The 24,813-nt window shown below is 38.1% G+C and overlaps 2 protein-coding genes across 2 annotated transcripts; one reads left to right on the forward strand and one right to left on the reverse strand.

Moving 5' to 3' along the window:
• Positions 1 to 453: 453 nt before the first annotated feature.
• Positions 454 to 9,169, reverse strand: LOC134792545 (pickpocket protein 28-like). Its single transcript, XM_063763811.1, has 14 exons — positions 9,115 to 9,169; positions 8,635 to 8,808; positions 7,433 to 7,562; positions 6,402 to 6,526; positions 5,609 to 5,726; positions 4,925 to 5,079; positions 4,427 to 4,550; positions 4,050 to 4,142; positions 3,439 to 3,578; positions 2,895 to 3,025; positions 2,260 to 2,319; positions 1,515 to 1,677; positions 1,074 to 1,241; positions 454 to 750 (listed from the first exon to the last, which is right to left on the reverse strand). Exons 1-14 carry the CDS (start codon positions 9,117 to 9,119, stop codon positions 678 to 680), a joined length of 1,659 nt encoding a protein of 552 aa, XP_063619881.1. The 5' UTR covers positions 9,120 to 9,169; the 3' UTR covers positions 454 to 677.
• Positions 9,170 to 11,371: 2,202 nt separating this feature from the next.
• LOC134792317 (pickpocket protein 28-like) lies at positions 11,372 to 24,263 on the forward strand. Its single transcript, XM_063763586.1, has 14 exons — positions 11,372 to 11,420; positions 13,415 to 13,607; positions 14,187 to 14,316; positions 15,242 to 15,363; positions 15,672 to 15,810; positions 19,202 to 19,353; positions 19,786 to 19,948; positions 20,335 to 20,427; positions 21,484 to 21,623; positions 21,972 to 22,102; positions 22,694 to 22,753; positions 22,802 to 23,000; positions 23,366 to 23,533; positions 24,183 to 24,263. The coding sequence occupies exons 1-14, from the start codon at positions 11,372 to 11,374 to the stop codon at positions 24,253 to 24,255; spliced, it is 1,812 nt and encodes a 603-aa protein (XP_063619656.1). The 3' UTR covers positions 24,256 to 24,263.
• Positions 24,264 to 24,813: the final 550 nt, after the last annotated feature.

Here is a 24,813-nt window from a genome sequence, read left to right on the forward strand (position 1 = left end):
TTTTGACAGCTTAAAGATATACCAGTGGAGATATTGACAGCCACGCAATCCATACTGAAGTGGACGTGTAGAAAGAGGATATTAACCTATCTTTTTCTGACAGACGATGGATGGAGCGTAATGTTTACTTGTCGAACTCTTATTAATTCTTGTAAATTTACACAGGTAATAAGTTTCGTTTGGCAAACAATAGTGAGATTAGTATCTAAATTAAAGAGACATATTTCTTGAATAATGTTATCCTAAAACATTGTCTTATCGTTGTCTTATTATGTGTTTGTAGTCTTAAAGGTAAAGTAAAGAAGTACAGATTTTGTTTGCGGGCTTAGTTGCCGTAAAAAATTATACTGTGTTATTTTATCACTTTATTCAAGATTTTAGGTACAACAGTAGCATGTACTTATAATAATAACGAAACGAAACATTTCAATAGATTTATGAACTAAACGCGTGAAAAGAAAGTGTTTTAGAATGAAAAACAGTTTCAAGAGAAACATACAATACGTTCAATGTATGTGCACACAAGTTGATCTAGGCTGATGCCACTGTGAATCTTACAATTATGTGTTACTTATAATATAATATTAATATTGTATATAAAATTACTCGAACTACCTAGTTGTTTATTTTACAAAAAAAAATCAAGAATATTGAAAGATCTACTTATGTCTAAAAAACTATTTCTTATACACGCTTTCCTTTAGTATTTTCTTTTCTTTTTTCATGTCTTTTTTCAGGGTACACCACAATCTGAAATACAAAAGAAATATATATTGATGGAAATGATTACTTATTCACCTAAGTAGTTATATTCCAACAACGACGCTGATGAAGGACAACCCAACGACTTAGAGACTTAGTAGCCAGTCGAAATTGATATTGATTATGATATTGATGAAAAATAAGAAAATTATTATTTACCTTAGAGAACAGAAATACATGATATTAGCAAGAAAAGCCTGAGGAAAACGCCCAAAATCCGTATGATAATATAACAATACTGCGGCAGAAGAAACCTAAGATCGTGCACACGGTTAGTAAGTATTATAGTACTGATGTAAATTATTATTGACCTTAGAGTACAGAAGTAGAAGATCTCAACGAGGCTGAGGAAGGAGAACCCGAGGAACAGGCCTAGTAACCCGCCACAGTTGGCCAGGAAGTCCGTCAATCCGAACAGCTCCGAGCGCCGCATCGACACGAATCGGGGCTCTTTGAAGTAAATTTCCAAACGGGAATATCTGTAATATTATATTTAGCATAAAACTTGCACCGTTATCGTATAAATAACACGCCGGGTAACATATATCATTTTGACACAAATCCTGAAAACTAAAAAAATATTCACAGAGGGATCAACAAACATGGAAAATCAAAATATTATTAAATAGTTTCTACTATTTTCTTCTTTAGACTAATTATTTTGATGTTCACGGTAGGCCTCGGCCATAACAAATTCAACCCGTTTAAAAAATTGAAGAAAAAATAATGAAGAAGTGATGAGTTATACTCACCTACGGTTATCTTGTAAAGTTCGGTTGTGGATCATTTTAATGGAATTATTATATTTTTGTAAATCGAATTCTGTTTTAAGAATTTCAGCATCATAGTGAACACTATCGCAGGACGGTAAACAGTTACATTTGCCATACTTCAGGTTGTTCGATGCTAACTCATCTGTAAGAAATTTACTGTAAATAAGTAAACATGTAGGTAGGTACATAACTAATATATTGAATTTTAACATTAGGTAACTATAAAGTCACACATTTCTTCGATACTTGTAGTAGAGTAAAAGGCCTGATGGGTTCAGAACGGTTACTTCATTTAAGACGTATCATTTAATGTCAATTATTCCAAATTCAAGAAATGTTGTAACTGACTATTGTATTTTGCGTCCTTTAACGTAACGTAAAAAACTTTTTATCTAACAATTTTTTTCAGCCGGCGTATTATGGATGGCTTTATCCATCTTTATCCACGTGATAAATTAACTGTCACTTTTTAATACCATGGGATAGAAAGTGACGGACACCGTTTTATTACGCTGTCACGTAGACAAAAACGACCATCATATCCGTACAGGTTTAGAGGGTAGCGTAATAGGCTACCACATCTTGATAATGATTAAGTATATCAAGAAACAACATAACATATTAAGAATAGATAAATTGCTTGGGTATTGGTTTAGCTATTAGTTAATTTGTGTTTTACTTGGTATCCTTTACCAACCTATCCTTTAGGTGGGCCTGAACATACCTTGTGCACTTTCTACGCACGTTTGTTGCGATGCTGTGCATATTTCAGAACCGTTGTCATCTGTAATAAACAAAAACATAGAATTAGTTGATTCCTACTAATGACTGCAAAATCGTAACACAGAAAAGTCGTCACTTATAGAGCATTCCACGGGTTGTGCCATTCAAATGCATTTTAATACGTGTAGGTGTCATCGTGAACCTTGTGGGAATGCACAAATAATGCTATTGGGCTGAAGTAGCACTCGTCAGTTGACGTCTTTGGTGGCCAAAGCGTTAATCATCATCATCATCATCTCAGCCATAAGACATCCACTGCTGAACATAGGCCTCCCCCTTGGACCTCCATACGTACCGGTTGGGAGCCACCCGCATCCAGCGTCTTCCGGCGGCCTTAATAAGGTCGTCTGTCCATCATGTGGGTGGACGTCCTACGCTGCGCTTGCTAGTCCGTGGTCTCCACTCGAGCTCTTTTCGACCCCATCTGCCATATTCTCTGCGTGCAATGTGGCCTGCCCATTGCCACTTCAGCTTGCTAATCCGGTGGGCTATGTCGGTGACTTTAGTTCATCTACGGATCTCCTCATTTCTGATTCGATTCATACATTTCCCTTAAATTAAAGCGGGCTCACTTACGTGGCATGTGAAACCACACACACTTGCATTTCTCGTATGTGTACAAAGACAGGCACTCCAGTTGGCAGTTGTCCGGCGTGTACATCGCGAAGTACTTCAGGTCCCGATCCTTGGGAAAGTAACACTGGCGCCTGTGGACCGCAAAAAGAAAAGGTTCAATACATTATGCACAATAATGTCTTGGATTACGATTGGTTTGTGAAATAAATCTTGAAAAATAATTGCGCTGGACCATTTTGTTTTTTTTAATTTTGTACCATATCTATACACAGAAACGTCTGCTATACCACACTATTTAGATACCACAAAACAGACAAAATAAAAAACCTAGAAGTCTTGGTATAGACCAATCAAATTAGATCCATAAAAACAGTTTTGAGGAATTCATTCCCAGCAAGCTGAAAATCGTTTCAAATTGCGTTTGCGTTCGTTGGTCCTAAATGCGTGTAATCCGAGTTTGCGCAACCCAGGAGGTGGGCATAAATTTTTACTCTTCTAACCACGTTAATAAATTCCTTGTAATAAAATGAATTTTAACACTTACTGTTCAGGCTTGTAATTGATCAAGCTTTCGGATGTATTAAGGATGCTGAACTTAAGAGCCAAAGATGTGACTTGTTTAGCAATAGCTGCATAATAATATAGAGAAGATTGTGGCAGATCTGCCGGATGCTGGAGATAAATCTGTAACAAGACATCAAAAGATATTTTCAATTACACTTTTAAAACTCTATTACTTGTAAAAACCTTAGGACTAATTTCAGGAGGTTGATAAAGTTGTTTGGGGATTTGCGAGTTGGTAGCTGGGTTTTGATATTTGAACTATAGGTACTCTTGTAAGACAGCATTGTCCGCAGGAAAAATAAACAAATCCAAAAAACATACAAAGACGACAAGGGATCGATCTCCCATACGAATTTTGAATTTTGATGGTTTGACATAAATAAACATCATGCAGCCCAGCTTTCATCCAATCTGTAGCTAGGTCGTTGTGAAAAAATATGTCTACGGTTTAATTGCCGCGAACCATAAAAATGTATGAAAAGAATCGTAGCAATTAGTCGCAACAGACATATTCTTACAGAATGACCCAGCTGATCACAATGCCTCCTTAACAACCATTTACTGGGGCGTAAATGGTAGACCTATACTTACTTTCCAGCCATTCGAGAGGCTGTTGCAAGAGTCATCGATATCTGCGCTGTCTTCAAGGAGTACAATTTCTAGATCCGGGTTTGCACCATTTTCCTGAAAAATTGTATGATACTTTTATTTATTTAGTATGTTACTTTAACATGTGTTCTTTGCAAAAGGAAAAGTAAAATATGCTCTCAATGTGAATATTCCTTCGGCTTCTCTGTTACATTTTTCACACTTTGTACACAAAGAACTGCAATGTCAAAGTTGAATTCAAAGTCAAGTTAAAGTAAAAGTCAAAGTTGCAGTCAAGGACAAAGGTCCCAAGGTCAAAGTAATGCCTAAGGCCAATGTCAAAATAAAGTCGAAGTGTCTAATTCTGAAACTTTTCTGACCCTTCCTCGACGAGGATATTCCTTCTTCTTTTCAGTTACATTTTCACTCGCAGTATATCCAGAAATGATATCCCATTTATTTATAGGAGTTGTAGAATTCAGGTATTTGTAATCGTGTTGAATACTGAAAACAACCATAGGTTTAAAGAATGCTTTATACGTGGAAATAAAAATACGCAAACAACCAAAACCATGCATCTATTTTGTGTTAATTTTGATTTTGAATTTCAATACAATAATAGTGTATTGAAATCCCGTATTTTGGACTATTGATGAGAATATATTTTTGAGATTAATATAGGTACCTAGTACCTACACACCTGATTGTTTTATATTAATTCAAAATCAACATAAATTACAAGTCTGGTTTTGAGTTAGATACCTATTATAAAAAAAATTGTACGATATAACATTAATCTATTTTTCATCTTCTCTTCTTTTCTTCCGTTCTTTTTTTTCTTATAAAATAATTAACATTCATATTTTGAAGATACATACCGTTTGGTTTTGAAAATGTCGTTATATGACAGTGCGTTGAAGTTGAAACAAACTCCTTCACGAGTCAATACTTCTGTGAAGAATCGTTTGCACGATCTGTAAGTACGTCCTCTCCATCTACACGAAGACATTGCTTCATCTATCTTAGGTGCCATCTAGAAATATTTTAATATATGAAAGAAAGCGCCATGGCAAGTGGCGTCCTTTGGCTCGTTGGGTGGACGACATCAGGAAAATTGCGGGTCGATTCAGGATGACATTAGCTTAGGACCGGGACAAGTGGCGTACTAGAAGATAGGCCTATGCTGACCAGTGGGCGATAAAGGGCTGATATGATAATGATGATGAAGTTTTTTAGTCTAATAATTACGTGATAGGATGTTTTTGGTATTGTCTGACCAAACTCTGAAGGGTGAATACGACGGTAGGTCATACTGAATAACTTTTACTATGGGGACAATGCCGAATTCTTGAGAAAAAATCGTAGCGACTCCTATTATTTTCAATGTTAGTATGGTCAGACATAACTAAAACATTGCATAATTATAACATTATAACCTTTATGTAGGTAGATATTTTTGTTTTATAATAATAACTTGTACTCAAAGGGATTCTGATCCTTTAAAGTACATTTTAGGCTGCGGAAGTAATTAGGTTTGAGGATAAAATATTGATCATACTTACTCTTATTATATGATCTACAAGGGTTTTATTCGTTCGTGTACGTTCCGTTAAATCCCAATGGAATTTTTCACATACCAGATTAGCATCCTCTAGTAAAATCCTCTCGTTGCTATAAGTCCTATAGGAAACAATATTCGATAATTAAATAATTTATTAACAGATTAGCAAAAAAACATTCCTACCTACGTGATCATAGGTAGGATCCTAAGTAAAATTATTTTTGTACCTACTAAACAGATATACCTAAGTCTGCTAGAAAACATATTTTTTATTTTAAAGACAAATAGAATAGTGTAACGTATCAAGTATGAAAAATAAAAGGTACCTAGATAAGAAACAAACTTGTACTTTAAGTCTAATCTACGAGGTACAGTTGCCCACCGAAAAAACAGTCATCTTTGACGACCGGTCTGGTCTAGTGGATAGTGACCCTGTCTGCTAAGCCGATGGTCCTGGGTTCGAATCCCAGTAAGGGAATTTATTTGTGTGATGAACACTAATATTTGTTCCTGAGTCATGGTTGTTTTCTATGTATATAAGTATGTATTTATCTATACAAGTATGTATATCGTCGCCTAGTACCCATAGTACAAGCTTTGCTTAGTTTGGGGCTAGGTTTGATCTGTGTAAGATGTCCCCTAATATTTATTTATTATTTATTTATTTATTATTATTTATTTATCTGCTAATAACATTAATCGACTCTACTTTATCAGATATCAATTTTATTTTAATGTGTAAAACATCATAACGTTAAAATCCGCGTATCACGTAAATAGAGAATCGAACTTACTCATCATCGATTTCGCTGATATTTTTAGGCCTGCCTCGACCATATTTTATCCTTTTGTCCGTATAGTTATAAGCTGACGTTTTACATTTCCATTGTGGGCATATAGTTATTGATGGAAACGGTACCTGCAACAAATAGGTGGTTAAGACGCAAAAATATAGATATTGGACGGAAAAAAGACATTCTCGTGGGCGAATTTGTTCAATATCACCAAACCATAGAGCAGTCGGTAACATATCAAATCTATTAAGAACGGGTCACTCACGTATTTTAAGTCGAAAAACGCTTGACATGTTTCACTTCGTACCGAGGAGTGTGTGTGTTTAATATGTCTGTGTCTCACGGAAGTTTTGTTATTAAAATTGGTAATCTTTACAGTCGATAACAGTGCACTTTTACTTAAAGGGCTACCAACAACGGTGTTAACTTTTGGGCAGCCACTGTGGAGCAAAACTATGCAACAGTTACTAGGTAAGGGTAACATTCCATTTCTGACCGCAGCTGCACTACTAGTACGAACGCGTCGGTGTTATTGTTAGTTTCCATAGTAAAATGAATGGTAGTGCTGCTGTCGTTGGAAATGGACTGTCACCTTTAGTAGTTACCTAATGTTATCTTGTTGCACAGTGTTCGTCCACAAAAGATAACTGCGGTGTTTAGTTACCTCCCAAACTTACAAAATTAAAAACGAATACAAACGAACATGTCTTATGGTGATAATGAGAATCAGCAGCAGCTCGATAGCATACAACTACATCGTGTGCTGTGTGTTGCCTGTATTCTGTTGCCACTGATTTCTGGCAATCAGAATACTATCCCTAATTAGCTCATCATCATCATCATCATCATCATCATCATCATCATCATCATCATCATCATATCAGCCAGAGGACGTCCACTGCTGGACATAGGCCTCCCCCAAAGAGTGCCACAATGATGATTGATGATGAGTGGACGTATGCCGCAGGTAAGCAGGTAACTGTAGGGTAGAAAATTAGAACTTATCTTAGAGCAATCACAAAAAAATGTACCTCTCCAACTGGAACCATCTTCTCGTTAAACGAGACGATGACAGGGCTGTACCACCACTTGTGCCACACTCGTTCGATCAGGATGAAGCACAGGACGACACTGGCCACGAACGTTAGGACCCAAAACACTCTGAAAACCAGTCGTTAATTAAATATAATATATTTAATTAACGACTGACGACGTATAATATATTATATTATTCCTATGACACAAATTGATTAAGTCCGTCTGCTCGTTTGCCACCTATATAATAAAAAAAAGCGCTAGAGTAGGCTCAAGAAGGCTTTAGTTGTGGGTAGGAAGACGATAGGTATAAGTTATATCCAAATACGTCCAACCAAAGTACATAGAAAATACCCGTGTCTCAAGAACAAATATCTGGCCCCAATTTCACCACGGTGACAGGTGCGACAATTGTAAAATCACTGTTGCTGACGTCACAGGCATCCATGGGCTACGGTTACCACTTACCATCGGGCGGGCCGTATTCCTGTTTGCCACCATCATTGTATTTTAAAAAAAAACTTTATTATATCGGAAAAGAACAGATATTTCTTTTGCGAAGTTTCTGACAATTGTCAAGATTTAGAAGAATTGTAGGTAATTCTTGACAGGTAATGAGGTATATGTCGGAATTTCGTGACAATTGTAGTGTTTCTTGTGACAATTGTCATAAACTTAGCAAGAGAAATATCTGTTTATTTCCGATATAATAAAGTTTTTTTAAATAAAACAATGATGGTGGCAAACAGGAATACGGCCCGCCCGATGCTAAGCGGTAACCGTAGCCCATGGATGCCTGTGACGTCAGCAACAGTGATGTTTTACAATTGTCGCACCTGTCACCGTGGTGAAATTGGAGCCTGCTCATCACACAAATGTATGTCATTACCGGGATTCGAACCCAGAACCATTGGCTACCACCAATTGCTGCCAAATTGAGTCTTAATATTATGCATTTACATCCTTACCAAGGTATGATAAGTTGATAACCTACATGACACACTTCACAAACATGTACGTTGGGTGACAATCTGACAATGCAATATTTTGGTATCATTGAGCTGATCTGGACAGGTGAAGGACATGTAAAAACACCTAAACATCTATGTGATAAAACAACTCTACTAGAGATCCAAGCGCCCAGCTTGCGGCAACGATGGCAGCTTATTTGCAACCGTCGTGTTATTAAGAAACTTACTTCTCAATAACGGTGAGCCCAACTTCAGTGATGTACCGAAGACCGTGAAGCGTGGTGTTCTTCGCGAAGTCGAAGAATAGTTCTATGATGAGGAGCTTCTGCCTCTTCCTCCGCTGCTTTTTGATGTGGCACACCTTACCAAACTCTCCTGGCACACCTTCTTCATCCTCTTTCCTAAAATGGGTATTTTTATTAACATAAATTGATGTGACATTCAAAATACAAGTGATCGGGATCGGAAGCGAGCAGTCGTGATGGAGGCCAAGGCACACGACAGATGTCGTGATGTAAAATTGTAAAAATAATTATATTTCATGTCATCTACAACACTGACTATTGTCGCGGTGTTGTATACGTACTCTTAGAAAGCCCTTGGGTTTCAGACTTTACGAGACTTTGGCTATATTAAAATTCTTAAAGTAAGTGAAAAACCATAGGTAAGTAAGGTTAGTAAAAGACCAGAAAAAAAAAGTGACTTACTCCATTTCCGTACACGGCTGTTCACACTCAGCGAGTATTTGCAAATGAATTTCCTTATGCGGTGTAATATAATTAATTGGGTCAAAAGCCACTTCTAATTAGAGGATAGGCAAATAGAACCATTAATATTAAGTAAATGAGAGCCCTGGGAGTAAGGGATACCAAGATTTCCTTTTTCAACAGGGCAATTTTCATAATATGCATACGAATATTCTAAATGTTGAATAAAAGAGGTTGTATTTGAAATAAACTTTAATTTTATTAAACAAACTTTACTTTTCCTCTTATATTTATAGATTTTCATTTTCATGATAAAATGAGTAGGTAACGGAATGACCGTCATAATTGCGACAGTAAGGCGGCGTTTTATTAAGGGAATTGACAGATACAATAATATCGGTGTATTGAGCAATGTACCCGTACCGTTCTTGTCAAATTGTAATTCTTGTCAATAACGGATGGAATGTCGGCAGTAATACGGCGGCGAACGTGAACCATTTTGCCAAGGAAATTTTGTCAAGAAAAAAGGCCTTGATAACGTTCCCTTTATTTAGTATGTCTAGTTTCTTTTCTGTCTATCTATTTTGTTTATAATTCAATGCAGTTTTATAGACGCATTCACAAACGCTTCAGATCATTACGAGTAGCAGCCAAGATACCATTCTGTTTTATCGCGCCAGCGGAACAACTTAATAGAGCCTTATTCGACCTAATACTCACCTACCTCTTATCTTTATCGATAATAGCGGATTGTGCTACCACTATCTGTTTGACGACCCTAGGCTTTAAACACGTCCTTACTACCTTCTTGCGCGCATTGAAATTTGAACTATATTTACTTGTAAATTGAACTCAAAATAGAATAACAAAGATCAACGACTAAACGAAAGTAATGACATGGTCGTATTTGATAGGGTTGCCGTCGCAAAATAAAACTTTGTCGCAGTAAGCCGTTAAGGTTGCTTCATATTCAAGCGGTGTTGCTATCAACATAGCAATTCTGGATCAGATAGGTCGTATCGAGATGAAATTGAAATCGTTAGGAATGGCACCGATTGTCGGGTAAGATAGGCATACAAGGGTTTTTAAATTAACTTAGTTCGAGTTTGAATTTCGAGGTTTTTGCCTCAACTGAAGAAAGACATTTAGTTGTATGGAAAAGTTTGCTTAAAAGCTTTTTACTGGTTGTATACGTCGAATTAAAACTTTCTTGAATCATACTAACAATAAATTAATTTTATGGTTTAAGCTAACGCAAAATTTAGCAATAAAAATTTTTAGGCGCGGTCTTAACTTTCCTTCATTCTTTTCTTTGTTTTATTTCAAAATAAACATAAACTCTAAATTTAATTGTGACATTTATATTTGGGAAATAAAAGGGTTTTATTTATTTAACTTTCGTTTTATATGGAATTTTTACACGATTTGATCACGCGCAAAAGCCATGAAAAAATAAGGGTTCCTTTTGTACCTTTTTTGGTACGGAACCCTAAAAATAGACACGGAAATTAGATTATATTTGCAAGGGCAGAGTCCAAAACCAAAACCATAAAAGGTGAAAGTTGGCTCGAGAGAAAAAATCACAAAAATAATTATGTCTCATTTTCGTTTATTTTCAACTGTATATCCTTACCACAGCAGTATAATTTTAGTATAAAATAGCAAGTGATATAGCCAAGGGATCTGACAAGCGAAATTTGAAACAGAAGTATACTTTCACAGTAATTGATATAAAAGATAAAAGCCATATCTTCCGTCGCAAGCTTCACGCGGCGCGCCATATTTTATATTTCCTTCCAATTTTCTAGCTATACGTCCCCTTAACAGTGTGGAAGATACTTATATCACCGTAACTCCAGTGGTCGCCACAACAAAGCCACCAGCGTCTAACCAATTACCCGCTAGCAATAATCAATCTACTCACAAAGCCGACGCATCGAATTCTTTTATCTGTCAATCAAACGCACGATTGTCTTCAGACAATCGATCCAATCACCGCATCTTCTTTTCATAAAAACACTTGACACCCTTAATGCTGCAACTTAAGCGTCATGTTTGAATAATTGGTTATTAGCTAAATGCAAAGATATAGTTGTAGAATGTTGATGGAAGATTGAGTGACGTGCAATCGAGATAACGCGTGCTTTGTGGCTCGCGTCGCTACCGAACGTCCAGCTTTGGTTTGACTCATGACTTCGATTTAATGATAAGTGTAGATTAGTGATAAGTGATAGGTATAAGTAATGGGATTATAATTATGGAGTCTGCATCAGAAAGAAGATGGGGAGACCAGGAAGAAGGCAGAGGTCCGACACAGATGGGAATCGCTCCACCGATAAGAGCCTAAGCCTAACTTCTTAAATATATCATAATATGATATTGTAATATGTAGGTAAGTATGTAAATATATAGAGCTACACCAAGATAAGTCGGCAACGATTTTGATAGCAAACGCAGTGCAAGTGTAAGGTATTTATACGCCACAATTTCACAGAAGTTTGACGTTTAAAATAACAATTCAAATAACAATTTTTATACACATACCTATGAGAGTACCTGAGGCGTTTATTTTAATCTCTCGGGTAACCATTACAAAATTGGATGAACGTCACTCTATGGAACAACGTAACTACAAACATAGCTATACCTTTAATAGTATAGTGATTAATAATAGTCATATTTATTTTGAACGTACCTACCCTACATATTAAATTTGTAGGTAATTAACGTGATGAAAAAAAAAATACATTAAAGTAGACTTAACGTGTATTGTTTTAAATGCTATTAATAGATGTTACTCCGGTCGGTTTTTGATACCGTCTATTTATTTAGAAGCAGTAGTAAAATTACCAATTTTGCGAAAATTCAACTTGGAAATACATCGCAAGTTTCTTATATTTGTGTATGGGCAATGACATTTTCCATTTCCAACTTGAAAGTTTCCAGTGAAATTACCCGAGAAAATTACAAACTTTTTGGAAATCCGCAACTTGGACACGTATTACTACTGCAGCGTTGCTGATGCATAACATTTAATCTTTATAAGTCGATAAATCTAGATAGATTTATGGTAAATGTTGTGTGACATCTCTACTATGGTATTTACCTACGTAGATACGCTTACACAAAAACCAATGTTTTTTTAACGAATAACTTTCTTTATTTTCATAACACTTTGATGCGGGGTGCGGCGCCGCGCACCAGTGATCTTTACCGTACAGGTGCGAGCTAATGCATATTATTTGCATGACATAAAGCCCCCCAGGGCTTCCAATTAACTCAGCGTAAACATCACTGTCCAAGCTAATTAAAAGTGGCTTTTGACCTAATTACTTATAAGCGCAATTACGGAAATTCAGTTGCAAATATACGGGAAGGGTGAGCAGTTGTGTCCAGAGATGGAGTAAGTGATAGCTTTATACTTTTTTTTATTTTGTAACTTAACCTTCTTTGGTCAACCTAGTGTATTTAATTTAATAAAATAAAGGTTACATGCAGATTGCGACTGCAGCCGTATTTATGATGCAAACGGTACTGGTAAGTATCTACAACGTCGTCTCGGGCGGTGTGACTATCAATATCACTACATTTTATACAATTGTATAAAACAAAGTCCCCCGCCGCGTCTGTCTGTTTGTATGTTCTCGATAAGCTCAAAAATTACTGAACGTATTTTCATGTGGTTTTCACTAGAGTTGCCCCGAATAGTGAATTTGGCCGAATACCGAATACCGAATATTCGGCCCCTCTCTCGGCCGAATACCTAATATTCGGCGACCGAATATTCGGCATGACATGCGAACATTTTGAGTCACAATTATTATGAAAACTGTTCGCCAACAAAGCACAACGTTTGCTAAGGTATATTTTTATGTTGAACAGAATTAATGAATGTAGTTAGAATTTAGAGTCAATCAAATCAGATCCATGATAAAAATAAAATATTTTGTATTCAACAAATAGGTACTCAAAAACGTGTCTTCGTATTTAACTACATTCCAAGAATACACTTTAAATATGTATACCTAGTTTTTGGTTATTTTTTTGTGTAATTTTTCTTTTTAGGTAGGTGTAACAGATATTCGGTATTCGGCCGAATAGTAGGCAACATTCGGCCGAATACCGAATATTCGGCAAAGCGGCCGAATAGGCCGAATACCGAATAGTTGCCGAATATTCGTGGCATCTCTAGTTTTCACCTATCAATAGAGAGATTATTAAGAAAGGTTTAGGTGTGTGATTTGTTAAGGTTTAACCTATTAATGAAGGTAAAACTAAGACCAGTTAATTAATTTATAAGCTGATGGTAATTATGATTATTTCAGAGAGGAAGAAGAGGGTGTGTCTGGGGAGTTCGGGAAGGTGTGCATCAGGAAACAAAGGAAGAAGCGGCAGAAGCTCCTCCTCATAGAACTGGTCCTGGACTTCGCGAAGAATACCACCCTCCACGGCCTGCGGTATACCACCGAAGTTGGACTTACAGTTGTAGAGAAGTAGGTTTTGGTACATTCTTTACATTCTCACCATCGCCATCGTTTTACGCAGCGCGCTGATGGCCCAGTAACAGCGTGCGACTTTCAATCCGGAGGTCGCGGGTTCAAACTCCGGCTCGTACGATGAGTTTTTCGCAACTTGTGTACGAAATGTCATTTGATATTTGTCAGTCGCTTTTCGGTGAAGGAAAAACATCGTGAGCAAACCGGACTAATCCCAATAAGGCCTAGTTTACCCCATGGTTTGGAAGGTCAGATGGCAATCGCTTTCGTAAAAACTAGTGCCTACTCCAATTCTTGCGATTAGTTGCCAAGCGGACACCAGGCTCCCATGAGCCGTGGCAAAAAGCCAAGATAACGCGAGGAAGAAGACCTAAACGGAAAAATGTGGCCACCGTCCGTTAAGTCGAAAAAGTAGAAATAATTATTGTTTTTACGATTTGGTCCTAAAAACAAAGATACAAAGAATTTATTTGCATAGAAAACAGTTATGAAAAGGTGATACTACACAATACATAATCAACTGATACTAATATGATTAAAAACTTGGCATTTAGCTTATCAACGATTTGGTTTCAGAGTGTTTTGGGTCCTAACGTTCGTGGCCAGTGTGGTCATGTGCTTTATCCTGATCGAGCGAGTTTGGCATAAATGGTGGTATAGTCCTGTCATCGTGTCTTTTAATGAGATGATGATTCCTGTCGGAGAAGTGAGTCATTTTATACTTTCTATTCTTCTTTCTATACTTTGGACTCTTAATTCGTAAGCTAAAGGTTAATAAAATATAGCGCGGAGTAGGCAATAGATATAACTCTGGCCAAGATTCAGACTTTACTAGGATTACGGCAGCAGTATTGCAGCGCGACATTACTGCTGACTGCATCGCTGCCGGAAATGCCAAAAATTCGGGCAGTAATATCAGTTTTGATATGTAATATCACACTACATTACTGCTGCAGTAGGTAATGCAGCAGGCCGCAGGAAACATCAATCATTTTATCGAGAAATGTATTGAAGTGAAAACTTCTTTAGCGGCGCTGTGCACTTTTTGTGATAGGGAAAAAATGTTAAACTCGTAACAGGTGTCACGTGACCGTAAGACGTAAGACGGACACGTGACCTGATCGAAAAACTTAAAAATTTAAATGCCATCTAGTGAGTTTCCCTCTAACTGGTACTAATTTAACTCGAGTACTAACAGTGATGTGCTTAGGGGTTTCAAGTCATGTGACGAAATAACGCTAGATGGCGTTAACCTCAATTATACATAGTGCTGCAGACATTTTGCACTATTAGTCATTGAGTTTTCACTTCTGCCGGCACTCCCGGAGTGCAATCCGTTGTTTTTTTTTATATATTGTGTCGCTTCATGCAGTAATGCTTAAGCGTACAGCGTGACATTACTGCCGATTGCGTCACTGCCGCAAATGAGAAAATGTCTGTTGCCCGGATTTATGACATTTACCACATCAATGCAGTTGGCATTGGCAGCTATATCGCGCTACATTACTGCAGCAGTAATGCTGGTGTAGTGAGAATCGGAAGGGTACCTTTATAAGATTAAAGTTCTTTTGATTGTCATAAACCACGATTATTTCTAAAACTATTAATGCAAGTTCACCTTTGTGTTACAGGTACCATTTCCATCCATTACAATATGCCCGCAGTGGAAATGCAAAACTTCGGCTTATAGATACACAGAGAAATTTGTAAAGTATGGAAAAAGGCGTAAAAACAACAACAACATCGATAGAGAGTAAGTTTCTTATCTCTATTTGTGGCATTTTCTAGAGAAAGAGTTATAGCATTTTTTTTTAATAAAGGAAAAACTGAAAAATTCACCGCTTCGCGCAAGATTGTTCGGAGAAATTTGCATGCAGAGTCGTAGTCGGTAGTTCAGGGTTAAAACGATTGGACCGGTGTTCCAAAAGGTCGCAAGTACGATTTTGCCCAAAGCGGTGAATTTTCAAAATTTTCCTTTAATTTAAAGTCTGCATGATAAAACATTGTTTAACTCGTTTTTTTTTGTTGCTTTGGAATAAGGTATTGTAATTTTTTTTTCAGGGCGTTATTTTCATCAGTGGTTAATGAGGAGGAGGAAAGAATATTGCTTGAAGATGCTTTCCTGGTGTGTGAAAACTTTTACAGATACTTGTCGCCTCGAAATAAATCGAATGAATCTCTTGTAAATAATATAGTACACGTAAGTAAGCTCTTTTTGCCTAATGAGCAGAATATTTGAAAATTTTTAACTCTTGTTTAGCTCTTAATACGCTTGCCAAAAATCTGAATAGCAAAATATGAATTGAGGCCTTTTTCTATAATATTAACTTCATCGATTCGAAACCAGATTAAGCAACTTTCGCTCTATAGAAAAAAATTCAAAGATTTCGTGCCTCACACGACTATCGAGCACATTGGAAATGAATCTACGGAATTCGAAAAAATATTGTCGCTGAGCGACGAGAAAGTCTGGATAAGGAAAAAGTTACAAAATAAAACTACAACGTTGAATGATAATTATTTTATTCTTAGACTAACACAAGTATCCTGGACATAACGCATGTGAACAAACAAATTGCAAAATTTCCACATGCGTATCCAAGTTTGAATAATTGTCGCCGTGGCGCATAAGTATAGGTACATATTTCATTTTTCGATTAATAAGCAGGATATATTAATGTTCAAAGTACAAGAAAATTATTACACGGCAAATCCGTAGTCAACTCGAGAAGTGGTGATCGGCAGCGGCCCATTTGCTGCAAGATATGAAATTTTCTTGACAGCAGTTTGACGCGACGAGAGATGACTATAACAGCGTTTGTCTTATGTTGCACCAAACCTGAGTTCCAATAGGTACTACCAGGGTTCAGCATCAGCTATCTTGGGTAATGCTCTACCATGTGCTCATCATGACGAATCGGGTGTCCAAAACAGCGTGTGCCTATGTTGCACCAAACCTGAGTTCCGCTAGGTACAACCAGGGTTCAGCATCAGCTCTATCTTGGGTACTACTCTCCTAAGTGCTCATCAAGACGAGTCGGATGACCAAAACAGCGTGTGCCTATGTTGCACCAAACCTGAGTTCCGCTAGGTACAACCAGGGTTCAGCGTCAGCTCTATCTTGGGTACTACTCTCCTAAGTGCTCATCAAGACGAGTCGGATGACCAAAACAGCGTGTGCCTATGTTGCAACAAACCTGAGTTCCTTTAGGTACAGCCAGGGTTCAGCATGAGCTCTATCTTGGGTACTACTCTCCATGCTCGAGACGAGTCCGATGACCAAAACAGCGTGTGTTTATGTTGTATTAAACCCGAGCTCCACTAGGTACTGCCAGGGTTCAGCATCAGCTATCTGCTAGCAGCCGCCAGCAACATGCTGAGGTGAGACCATTTCGTGGCACTTTTTCTTTTTTATGTTTCTCTGTATACGTTTTTATTTTGTGTTTCTCCCTCTCCCTCTCCCTCTCCCTCTCCCTCTCCCTCTCCCTCTCCCTCTCCCTCTCCCTCTCCCTCTCCCTCTCCCTCTCCCTCTCCCTCTCCCTCTCCCTCTCCCTCTCCCTCTCCCTCTCCCTCTCCCTCTCCCTCTCCCTCTCCCTCTCCCTCTCCCTCTCCCTCTCCCTCTCCCTCTCCCTCTCCCTCTCCCTCTCCCTCTCCCTCTCCCTCTCCCTCTCCCTCTCCCTCTCCCTCTCCCTCTCCCTCTCCCTCTCCCTCTCCCTCTCCCTCTCCCTCTCCCTCTCCCTCTCCCTCTCCCTCTCCCTCTCCCTCTCCCTCTCCCTCTCCCTCTCCCTCTCCCTCTCCCTCTCCCTCTCCCTCTCCCTCTCCCTCTCCCTCTCCCTCTCCCTCTCCCTCTCCCTCTCCCTCTCCCTCTCCCTCTCCCTCTCCCTCTCCCTCTCCCTCTCCCTCTCCCTCTCCCTCTCCCTCTCCCTCTCCCTCTCCCTCTCCCTCTCCCTCTCCCTCTCCCTCTCCCTCTCCCTCTCCCTCTCCCTCTCCCTCTCCCTCTCCCTCTCCCTCTCCCTCTCCCTCTCCCTCTCCCTCTCCCTCTCCCTCTCCCTCTCCCTCTCCCTCTCCCTCTCCCTCTCCCTCTCCCTCTCCCTCTCCCTCTCCCTCTCCCTCTCCCTCTCCCTCTCCCTCTCCCTCTCCCTCTCCCTCTCCCTCTCCCTCTCCCTCTCCCTCTCCCTCTCCCTCTCCCTCTCCCTCTCCCTCTCCCTCTCCCTCTCCCTCTCCCTCTCCCTCTCCCTCTCCCTCTCCCTCTCCCTCTCCCTCTCCCTCTCCCTCTCCCTCTCCCTCTCCCTCTCCCTCTCCCTCTCCCTCTCCCTCTCCCTCTCCCTCTCCCTCTCCCTCTCCCTCTCCCTCTCCCTCTCCCTCTCCCTCTCCCTCTCCCTCTCCCTCTCCCTCTCCCTCTCCCTCTCCCTCTCCCTCTCCCTCTCCCTCTCCCTCTCCCTCTCCCTCTCCCTCTCCCTCTCCCTCTCCCTCTCCCTCTCCCTCTCCCTCTCCCTCTCCCTCTCCCTCTCCCTCTCCCTCTCCCTCTCCCTCTCCCTCTCCCTCTCCCTCTCCCTCTCCCTCTCCCTCTCCCTCTCCCTCTCCCTCTCCCTCTCCCTCTCCCTCTCCCTCTCCCTCTCCCTCTCCCTCTCCCTCTCCCTCTCCCTCTCCCTCTCCCTCTCCCTCTCCCTCTCCCTCTCCCTCTCCCTTTACCTTTACCTTTACCTTTACCTTTACCTCTACCTCTACCTCTACCTCTACCTCTACCTCTATTTCTATTTCCACCACCACAATAATGCATAGATTGTCGAATAGTGCGTTATCTACGCCCGTCTCAAACAGGATAGATAGAGTTAGACCAAGAAAAATCTGCAGCGATTTTGAAAGCCCACGCAGTGCAAGTGTTATTCTGCCGTCATAATCCCGATAATTCACAACAAACACCGATAACGAACTGTGCGAAACATGAAGTCATAAATGTCCTGTGAAAAATGTCGTTCTGACTTTTTGACTATTTTAAGGTTAGGCTACAGGGCAAACCCTTAACCCGATCGTCTTTGTTTTAGGCTCAAATTGTAGCTGACTAAATTGTCCAGAGCCGTTTTTCTCAAATTTTTGATATCATTCTTCGTTTCCAAATTATCGAGCACCAAAATCAAAAATTCGGAAAAAATTGAATTTTATTTTCACTATTTCGACCATAACTTTATTTGTTTTTGACTTTTTCGAATAATTATTTTCGCACCTTACAGCTCTCGTGATTATGCGTCTTTTGAGCCTATTTTTTAATATCATATCTTCACAACTTTCCGAGATATAAGGGGATCGCACTTTTTCGTGAAATCGGACCGTATACTGGAGCGAACGAAAAGACATTTCCAATGTCAAAATACACAAACGTAGGTCTAAACGCATCATTAAAAATTTGTAACAATTTTGGTACATCAGCTAAAACTACGAAAATAGCTTCTGAAAATGTGTATTTTTGATCAAACTCATTGATTACTTTTTTTAACAATCACTAAAAAAAACAATGATAATGTAGGTAATCAAACATTCGCGGTAACCGAAGACAATATTACCCGAATACACCATAAATATTGTGTTTTCAGATGGCACCAGATGTTGAAGAAGTGATGCTTTCCTGTACATGGAGAGGTCAGGCGGTGCCATGTGGGCAGTACTTCAAAGAAGTTCTCACCAGCGAAGGCGTGTGCTTTAATTTTAACGCGCTATCGTATGACGAAATTTTCAAAACCAAGAGGTACAGTTTGCGATACGTTTTATTTATTTATTTACGAGTAGTGTCCCACTGCTCTGGACAAAAGCTGTCACTCTATTCTTCCTTGTTTCCCTATATTGCGAAGTCATCCATCAGTTTTTGTTAAAAGCGTCCCGCCATTTTCCGACGAGGTGGTGCCTTATAATTTGTGGGACCTATAGAGTGTCTTGATATGACTGAGTTTCTCATTCAAGACAAAGCTAAAAAAATCTTTATACATATTTTTTTTATCTTCATGTTAATGTTGGCTCTTTTATTTTTCACGGTCTGGGGCCGGCCGAGGCGTTTGACACTTCGTTTTCTTTAATGGGTGATCTGTTATCACGTGATGCACTATTGAAAACGAATGTCGGACGTCTCGGCCCGGACCAGGGCTGTTCTAACATGAGTCATCCTTGGTGTTGGTTTTTCTAGCATTCAAAACGAATACATCTATTTAAATGCTTCAACCCCAGCAAATAAATGGAATATTATTTCTGGATATTCGAGTCCAATTTCGAAAAGAAAAAAGAAGAAGACAAAAGGAAGAAAAGCAAAAGTAGAAGATGATTCAGAAGAATATCCACGACGTGGCCAGGTTAGACAAAAATTTTAAAATTCCTTTCAAATATGAAAATGTTTTCTAGCGTTCGATATTTCTGCATAATTATCTGCATTTCTGTATGGGCATAACGTTTATTATTATAGAGATAAGACCAACAAATAGTTGCTAAGTTGGTACATTCGGTGCTATAACATATTATAAGTATACACTTCTCTATACAGCTAGTATGACGATTTAAGTTGGGGCACTTACTGCAAATGAAGTGAAAATAGGCAAGAAAAAAATTATGCCGTCTTAATAAAATATCTTACGACATATATTAACTGTTCTCGTTTTATTCTAGAGAAAATCACATTCAGAATATCATAATAATATGGTAAACTGATATTTTTTTACAATGGTTAGGTGTAATTTTCCAGGAAAATGGTGCGCGACCGGATCTCGAAATTGTACTCGTTGAAAACGCAACAGATGTCGACGAATCTTGCAACAGTCTATCTAATGGCTGGAAAGTGAGTATATTAACTTCAAACATAGCATATTTATATTATGTGAAAATGGTTAGGATTTGTAAGTAAAATTTAATGATTTTACCTTTAATTACAACACTGCATTGCTACAAGAAACGTCAAAATCCCCATTTTATCAATATACATACATTAGTTTGACATTTCCTGCAACAATTAAGTTGATAGCTTTAATGCAGCAGTACTGCAGCGTGACTTTACTGCCGACTGCATTCTGCCGCAAATGTCAAAATCGATATTGCTGCCCGGATCATAGACATTTGCAGCAGCAATGCAGTCAGCAGTAATGTCGCGCCGCATTACTGCAGCAGTAATGATAGTGTAGTTTGAATCCAACGGTACCTTTATTGTGGCATCGTCACTTGTTTTATCTACACACATGTCATTAGTGCTCTATAATGCGTTCAGAAACCGTAGGAAATGACAAGCTTTATTACAACCAATTTTACTATGAGAACTTTCTTATCTGTGGTAGTAGGAAAATTTGTACTTTAATGTACATAACGTTATAGATTTTTGTAGGTTATGAGTTTAAATTTGGAACAGCAGTCAAAACTCAAGTAGGTCTCTATTCTAGTATCCATAGATATTAAAACAGTTATCGATACGAAACGTCAGTTTAGTATGTTTTTTAAATATAAACCACACGATATTTGATCTCGAGTGACATGAGAATAGGGACTTCATTCTTTTGTCTAGGAATTTTAAAAAACTACGGATGAGTGACATGCGTGAAAAAAGTTTTCATTCACCGCCATTTGACGTACAATTTATCTTTTAGTTAGTTTTAAGTATGTGTTTAGATAAAGTAGTGTATGTAACTGTACATAATTAGGCATTAAAACACTCGTGTGATCCTATTAAGAAACTCACTAACGTTCGTTTCTTAAACCCATACTCGTATTTTAATGCCTCTCATTATGTAGCAGTCACATAAACTACTATTTCCCGCGAATCCCTCATTAATTATATTTGTTCCGTTTTACTACTGATTTTGAATGGGGATATACTCTGCTTAAAATCACCATTGTCTCATTCCAGATCTATCTCCAGCACCCAGCTGATATGCCCCAGGCCTCGCTGTACTACTACGCAGCCATCCCCGATCAAGTTACCTCTTTGGCTCTCAAGTTCAGCATCCTCAATACGTCGGAAAGTTTGATGAACTACAAATATGAACAGTGAGTTTAATTACTGTTTATAAAAAATATTGTTGCGGTTATGAAAGTAAAAGTGAAATTGTATAGTATAATTATGTACCTATACCTAATATAAAAGGAATATGGATGAACATGCACAGTGCGATAATTTTTTTATTGGAAAGTTGGTTTAGTGAACATTTCTATTTCACTCAAAAATTGTTCACCTCTCATGCCTTAAAACTCTGGCAACGCTCAAGATTTCACTTTTTGAATTATCGCTACGCTAGTGGTTTTTGGTGGTGGTGGTGGTGCTCGAGTCTGAATATTAGCACGAGGGGTAAACAACAACTTTGCTCCCTTGTTAAATCAATAACTATTTGAATACAGGCGGCAGTGCTACTTCCCCAAGGATCGTAAGCTTCAATACTTCGGGACGTACACACCGGACAACTGCCGACTGGAGTGTCTGTCGCTGTATACCTACAAGCGGTGCGGTTGTGTGTGGTATCACATGCCGCGTAAGTACCATCTTTTGAAATCTCTATAACCTCTAAATTCATGTTTTAGAAGGTTATGCATCAATACACCATGGAAAAATTCCGCCTCACTGGATTTTGTTTATTTTTTTCCTGTTGTGGATAAAACTTGTAAGTTCGATAGCATACTAGCTGTGATTTAATATGGGCTAGAATATTATTATCGACAGTGATCGTTAATTTTCCAGCAATTTTGGTGCAGCATTGTTGGTTAAAAGCATCTGTATCCCCTACTCTAGGTGGAATACATAATTAGGGTTAGTAACAGTAATATTAACCTGAACCAATCCTCTCCCTAGAAAAAAATTGAAGAAAATCCTTTATTCTTACTACGCTGCACCAAAATTGCTGGAAAACTAACGATCACTGATTATCGATGATTTCTCAATATAACTCAGGACTTAACTGTAGTTAAGATGTAGACTCTTTCGCTACTCGCCTAAATATATCTAATGCGTTTTTATCCCCGTCCTGACAGGTAGGATATTAGACATAATATTGGATTGCAAAACTTGAAATCTACAGTACTGTAGTCTATATTTTAACCACTTATATTTAAATATATTATTACAGATCACAACAGTTCCGAATTATGCACAGCTCAGCAAAGACGGTGCGTTGAAAAGGCACAAGGCAAGTTCTATCAAACGAACCCATAATGTGGCTACATTTACGATTTTTTTCATTATTCGAAACTAAACTTCATTATTATTTCAGATGAGTTAGCATCAAATAAACTGAAGCAGAGCAAATGTAATTGTTTGCCGTCATGCGACAGTGTTCATTACGATGCAGAAATTCTTAAAACAAACTTTGATATCAAAAAACATATTAAAGCTATGAACAAAAAGTATGATTACACTATATCAGACAACTACAAGTAAGTATTATTTAATTTTGTTGTACAAAGTTAATTTTATTGCTGATAAATATAACTACAATGCTCCTTATATTTCTATATTATTTGTATTGTTTTCTGTATTGAGGTGTGCAATGAAGCCTATTTGTATTTTTTTATAAATGACACACTAACTGATTTTTATGTGTGAATCTGTTTTGCTCAACAGAATATCACTGAAAATTGTATCCACTAACTAAAATACTTACCTAGAAGTACCTACTTTCCTCATACGGTTTCACTTTCCCCGAGCAAAATAAACTATGTTTCTCTTACTCCACCTTGTCTTCATTCTTAATGAACTTCACTTATTTTGATTGCTTATTTATTACTATATTATATTGCAGTTATTCACGCTTGGAAATTTACTTCAAAGAACCCCGATTCGTGTCAATGCGGCGGTCAGAGCTGTTTGGATTGACGGACTTTCTGGCCAACTGCGGCGGGTTGCTGGGGCTTTTCCTAGGGTTCTCTTTCTTGAGTCTTGTTGAGATCTTCTACTTCTGTACTCTCAGGTGAGATTTTTTCACAAGCAATTCAAAATTTCTCAGGGAATGCAGATATTACAGTATTATTATTAATGACTGATGGTTGCTGGGATTGTTACTGGGTTCTCCTTTCTTAGCCTTGTTGAGATCTACTTCTGTACTGTAAGGTAAACAATAATTTTCATCAATACCATAATCCGTACCCAGATCCGGATGGTTGTTGGGCCTTTTATTTGGATTCTTCTCCAGTCTTTATGAGATCTTTAACTTTCACCTCATAGTGATTAACAGTATTATTTTTAAAAGCGATAGATTGGCAAGTAAATACTGGGTCCTCGTTCCGAAATTTCAACAAAATTAAATAATCAATAATAAACGGCGAGAAGACAAGTATACTTCATAAATAAATAAATATTCTTTATTTGCTTAAAATATGGTACAATGAGTTGGTAAGGATAACATATATCTGTGCTTAAACATAATATCTAAGTTGTGCCACAATTCTGAGGTCAGTCGCCGAAATAAGAATTATTGTCATCACTTGCTGTGATCTCCTGATGCAAATATGAATATACACAAACGAAGAAATTATATCAATATTACTTATAATTTTCAGGATGAATTAAATGTTGATCAGAATTTGTGTTTTTTAAAGCATCACATTTTTTTATTCCAGATTATGGTGTACCCTGAAAAAGGACATCAAAATTGAAAAGAAGAAGTTAAAGGAAAGCATGTATAGAAAATAGTTTTCTTTGCATCATCATCATCATCATCATCATCATTCTAGCCTTCAGTCGCCCACTGCTGAGCATAGGCCTCTCTTCGTGTAGGTACGCCACTTACGAGTAGGTCCTAGGTCCGGTCCTAGTCTCATCCAAAAGTGCCCCGCGATTTTTCGATTTTTTCTTTGCATATTATATACTGTATCTTTTTTTTAAACATTCTTGTAAATCTTTGTCAAAAATTAAGAATGATTTAATAATTATTGCTTTCAGAAGTCTTATATTTTATTTACTAATATGTAGTAGGTACATAATTTTTAGTAGGTAATGATTAATTATATTAAAGGTATGTATGTTTTCAGCGTGTTTTTCGTAAGCTAATGCTAGAATGTTTTGTTTTAGTTAGGCATAGTTACGTGTATGTGACAAATTTTACATAACATTTCAAATAAAAAATATTGTAAATTATTGATTTAAGTTTAATAAACTTTTGAAGCACAAAAGAGAAAATATATTGGACCACCTTCTACAATATATACCTAAAGATCACTAGAAGGAAAAGTGGAAGCAAGGAGGCAAACA

This window comes from Cydia splendana, chromosome 7 (genome assembly GCF_910591565.1).
Source record: "Cydia splendana chromosome 7, ilCydSple1.2, whole genome shotgun sequence".
Lineage (NCBI taxonomy): Eukaryota > Metazoa > Arthropoda > Insecta > Lepidoptera > Tortricidae > Cydia > Cydia splendana.

What these genes read in the sequence shown, in the direction of transcription:
- LOC134792545 (XM_063763811.1), bottom strand. An exon ending in ATCAATTACAAGCCTGAACA is followed by an intron (nt 3,026 to 3,438) that starts GTAAGTGTTAAA and finishes TGCGGTCCACAG; the next exon opens with GCGCCAGTGTTACTTTCCCA. An exon ending in ACTTTACAAGATAACCGTAG is followed by an intron (nt 1,242 to 1,514) that starts GTGAGTATAACT and finishes ATAATATTACAG; the next exon opens with ATATTCCCGTTTGGAAATTT.
- LOC134792317 (XM_063763586.1), top strand. Translation starts at nt 11,372, where the DNA reads ATGGAGTCTGCATCAGAAAGAAGATGGGGAGACCAGGAAGAAGGCAGA. An exon ending in GGACTTACAGTTGTAGAGAA is followed by an intron (nt 13,608 to 14,186) that starts GTAGGTTTTGGT and finishes ATTTGGTTTCAG; the next exon opens with AGTGTTTTGGGTCCTAACGT. An exon ending in TTCTACTTCTGTACTCTCAG is followed by an intron (nt 23,534 to 24,182) that starts GTGAGATTTTTT and finishes TTTTTATTCCAG; the next exon opens with ATTATGGTGTACCCTGAAAA.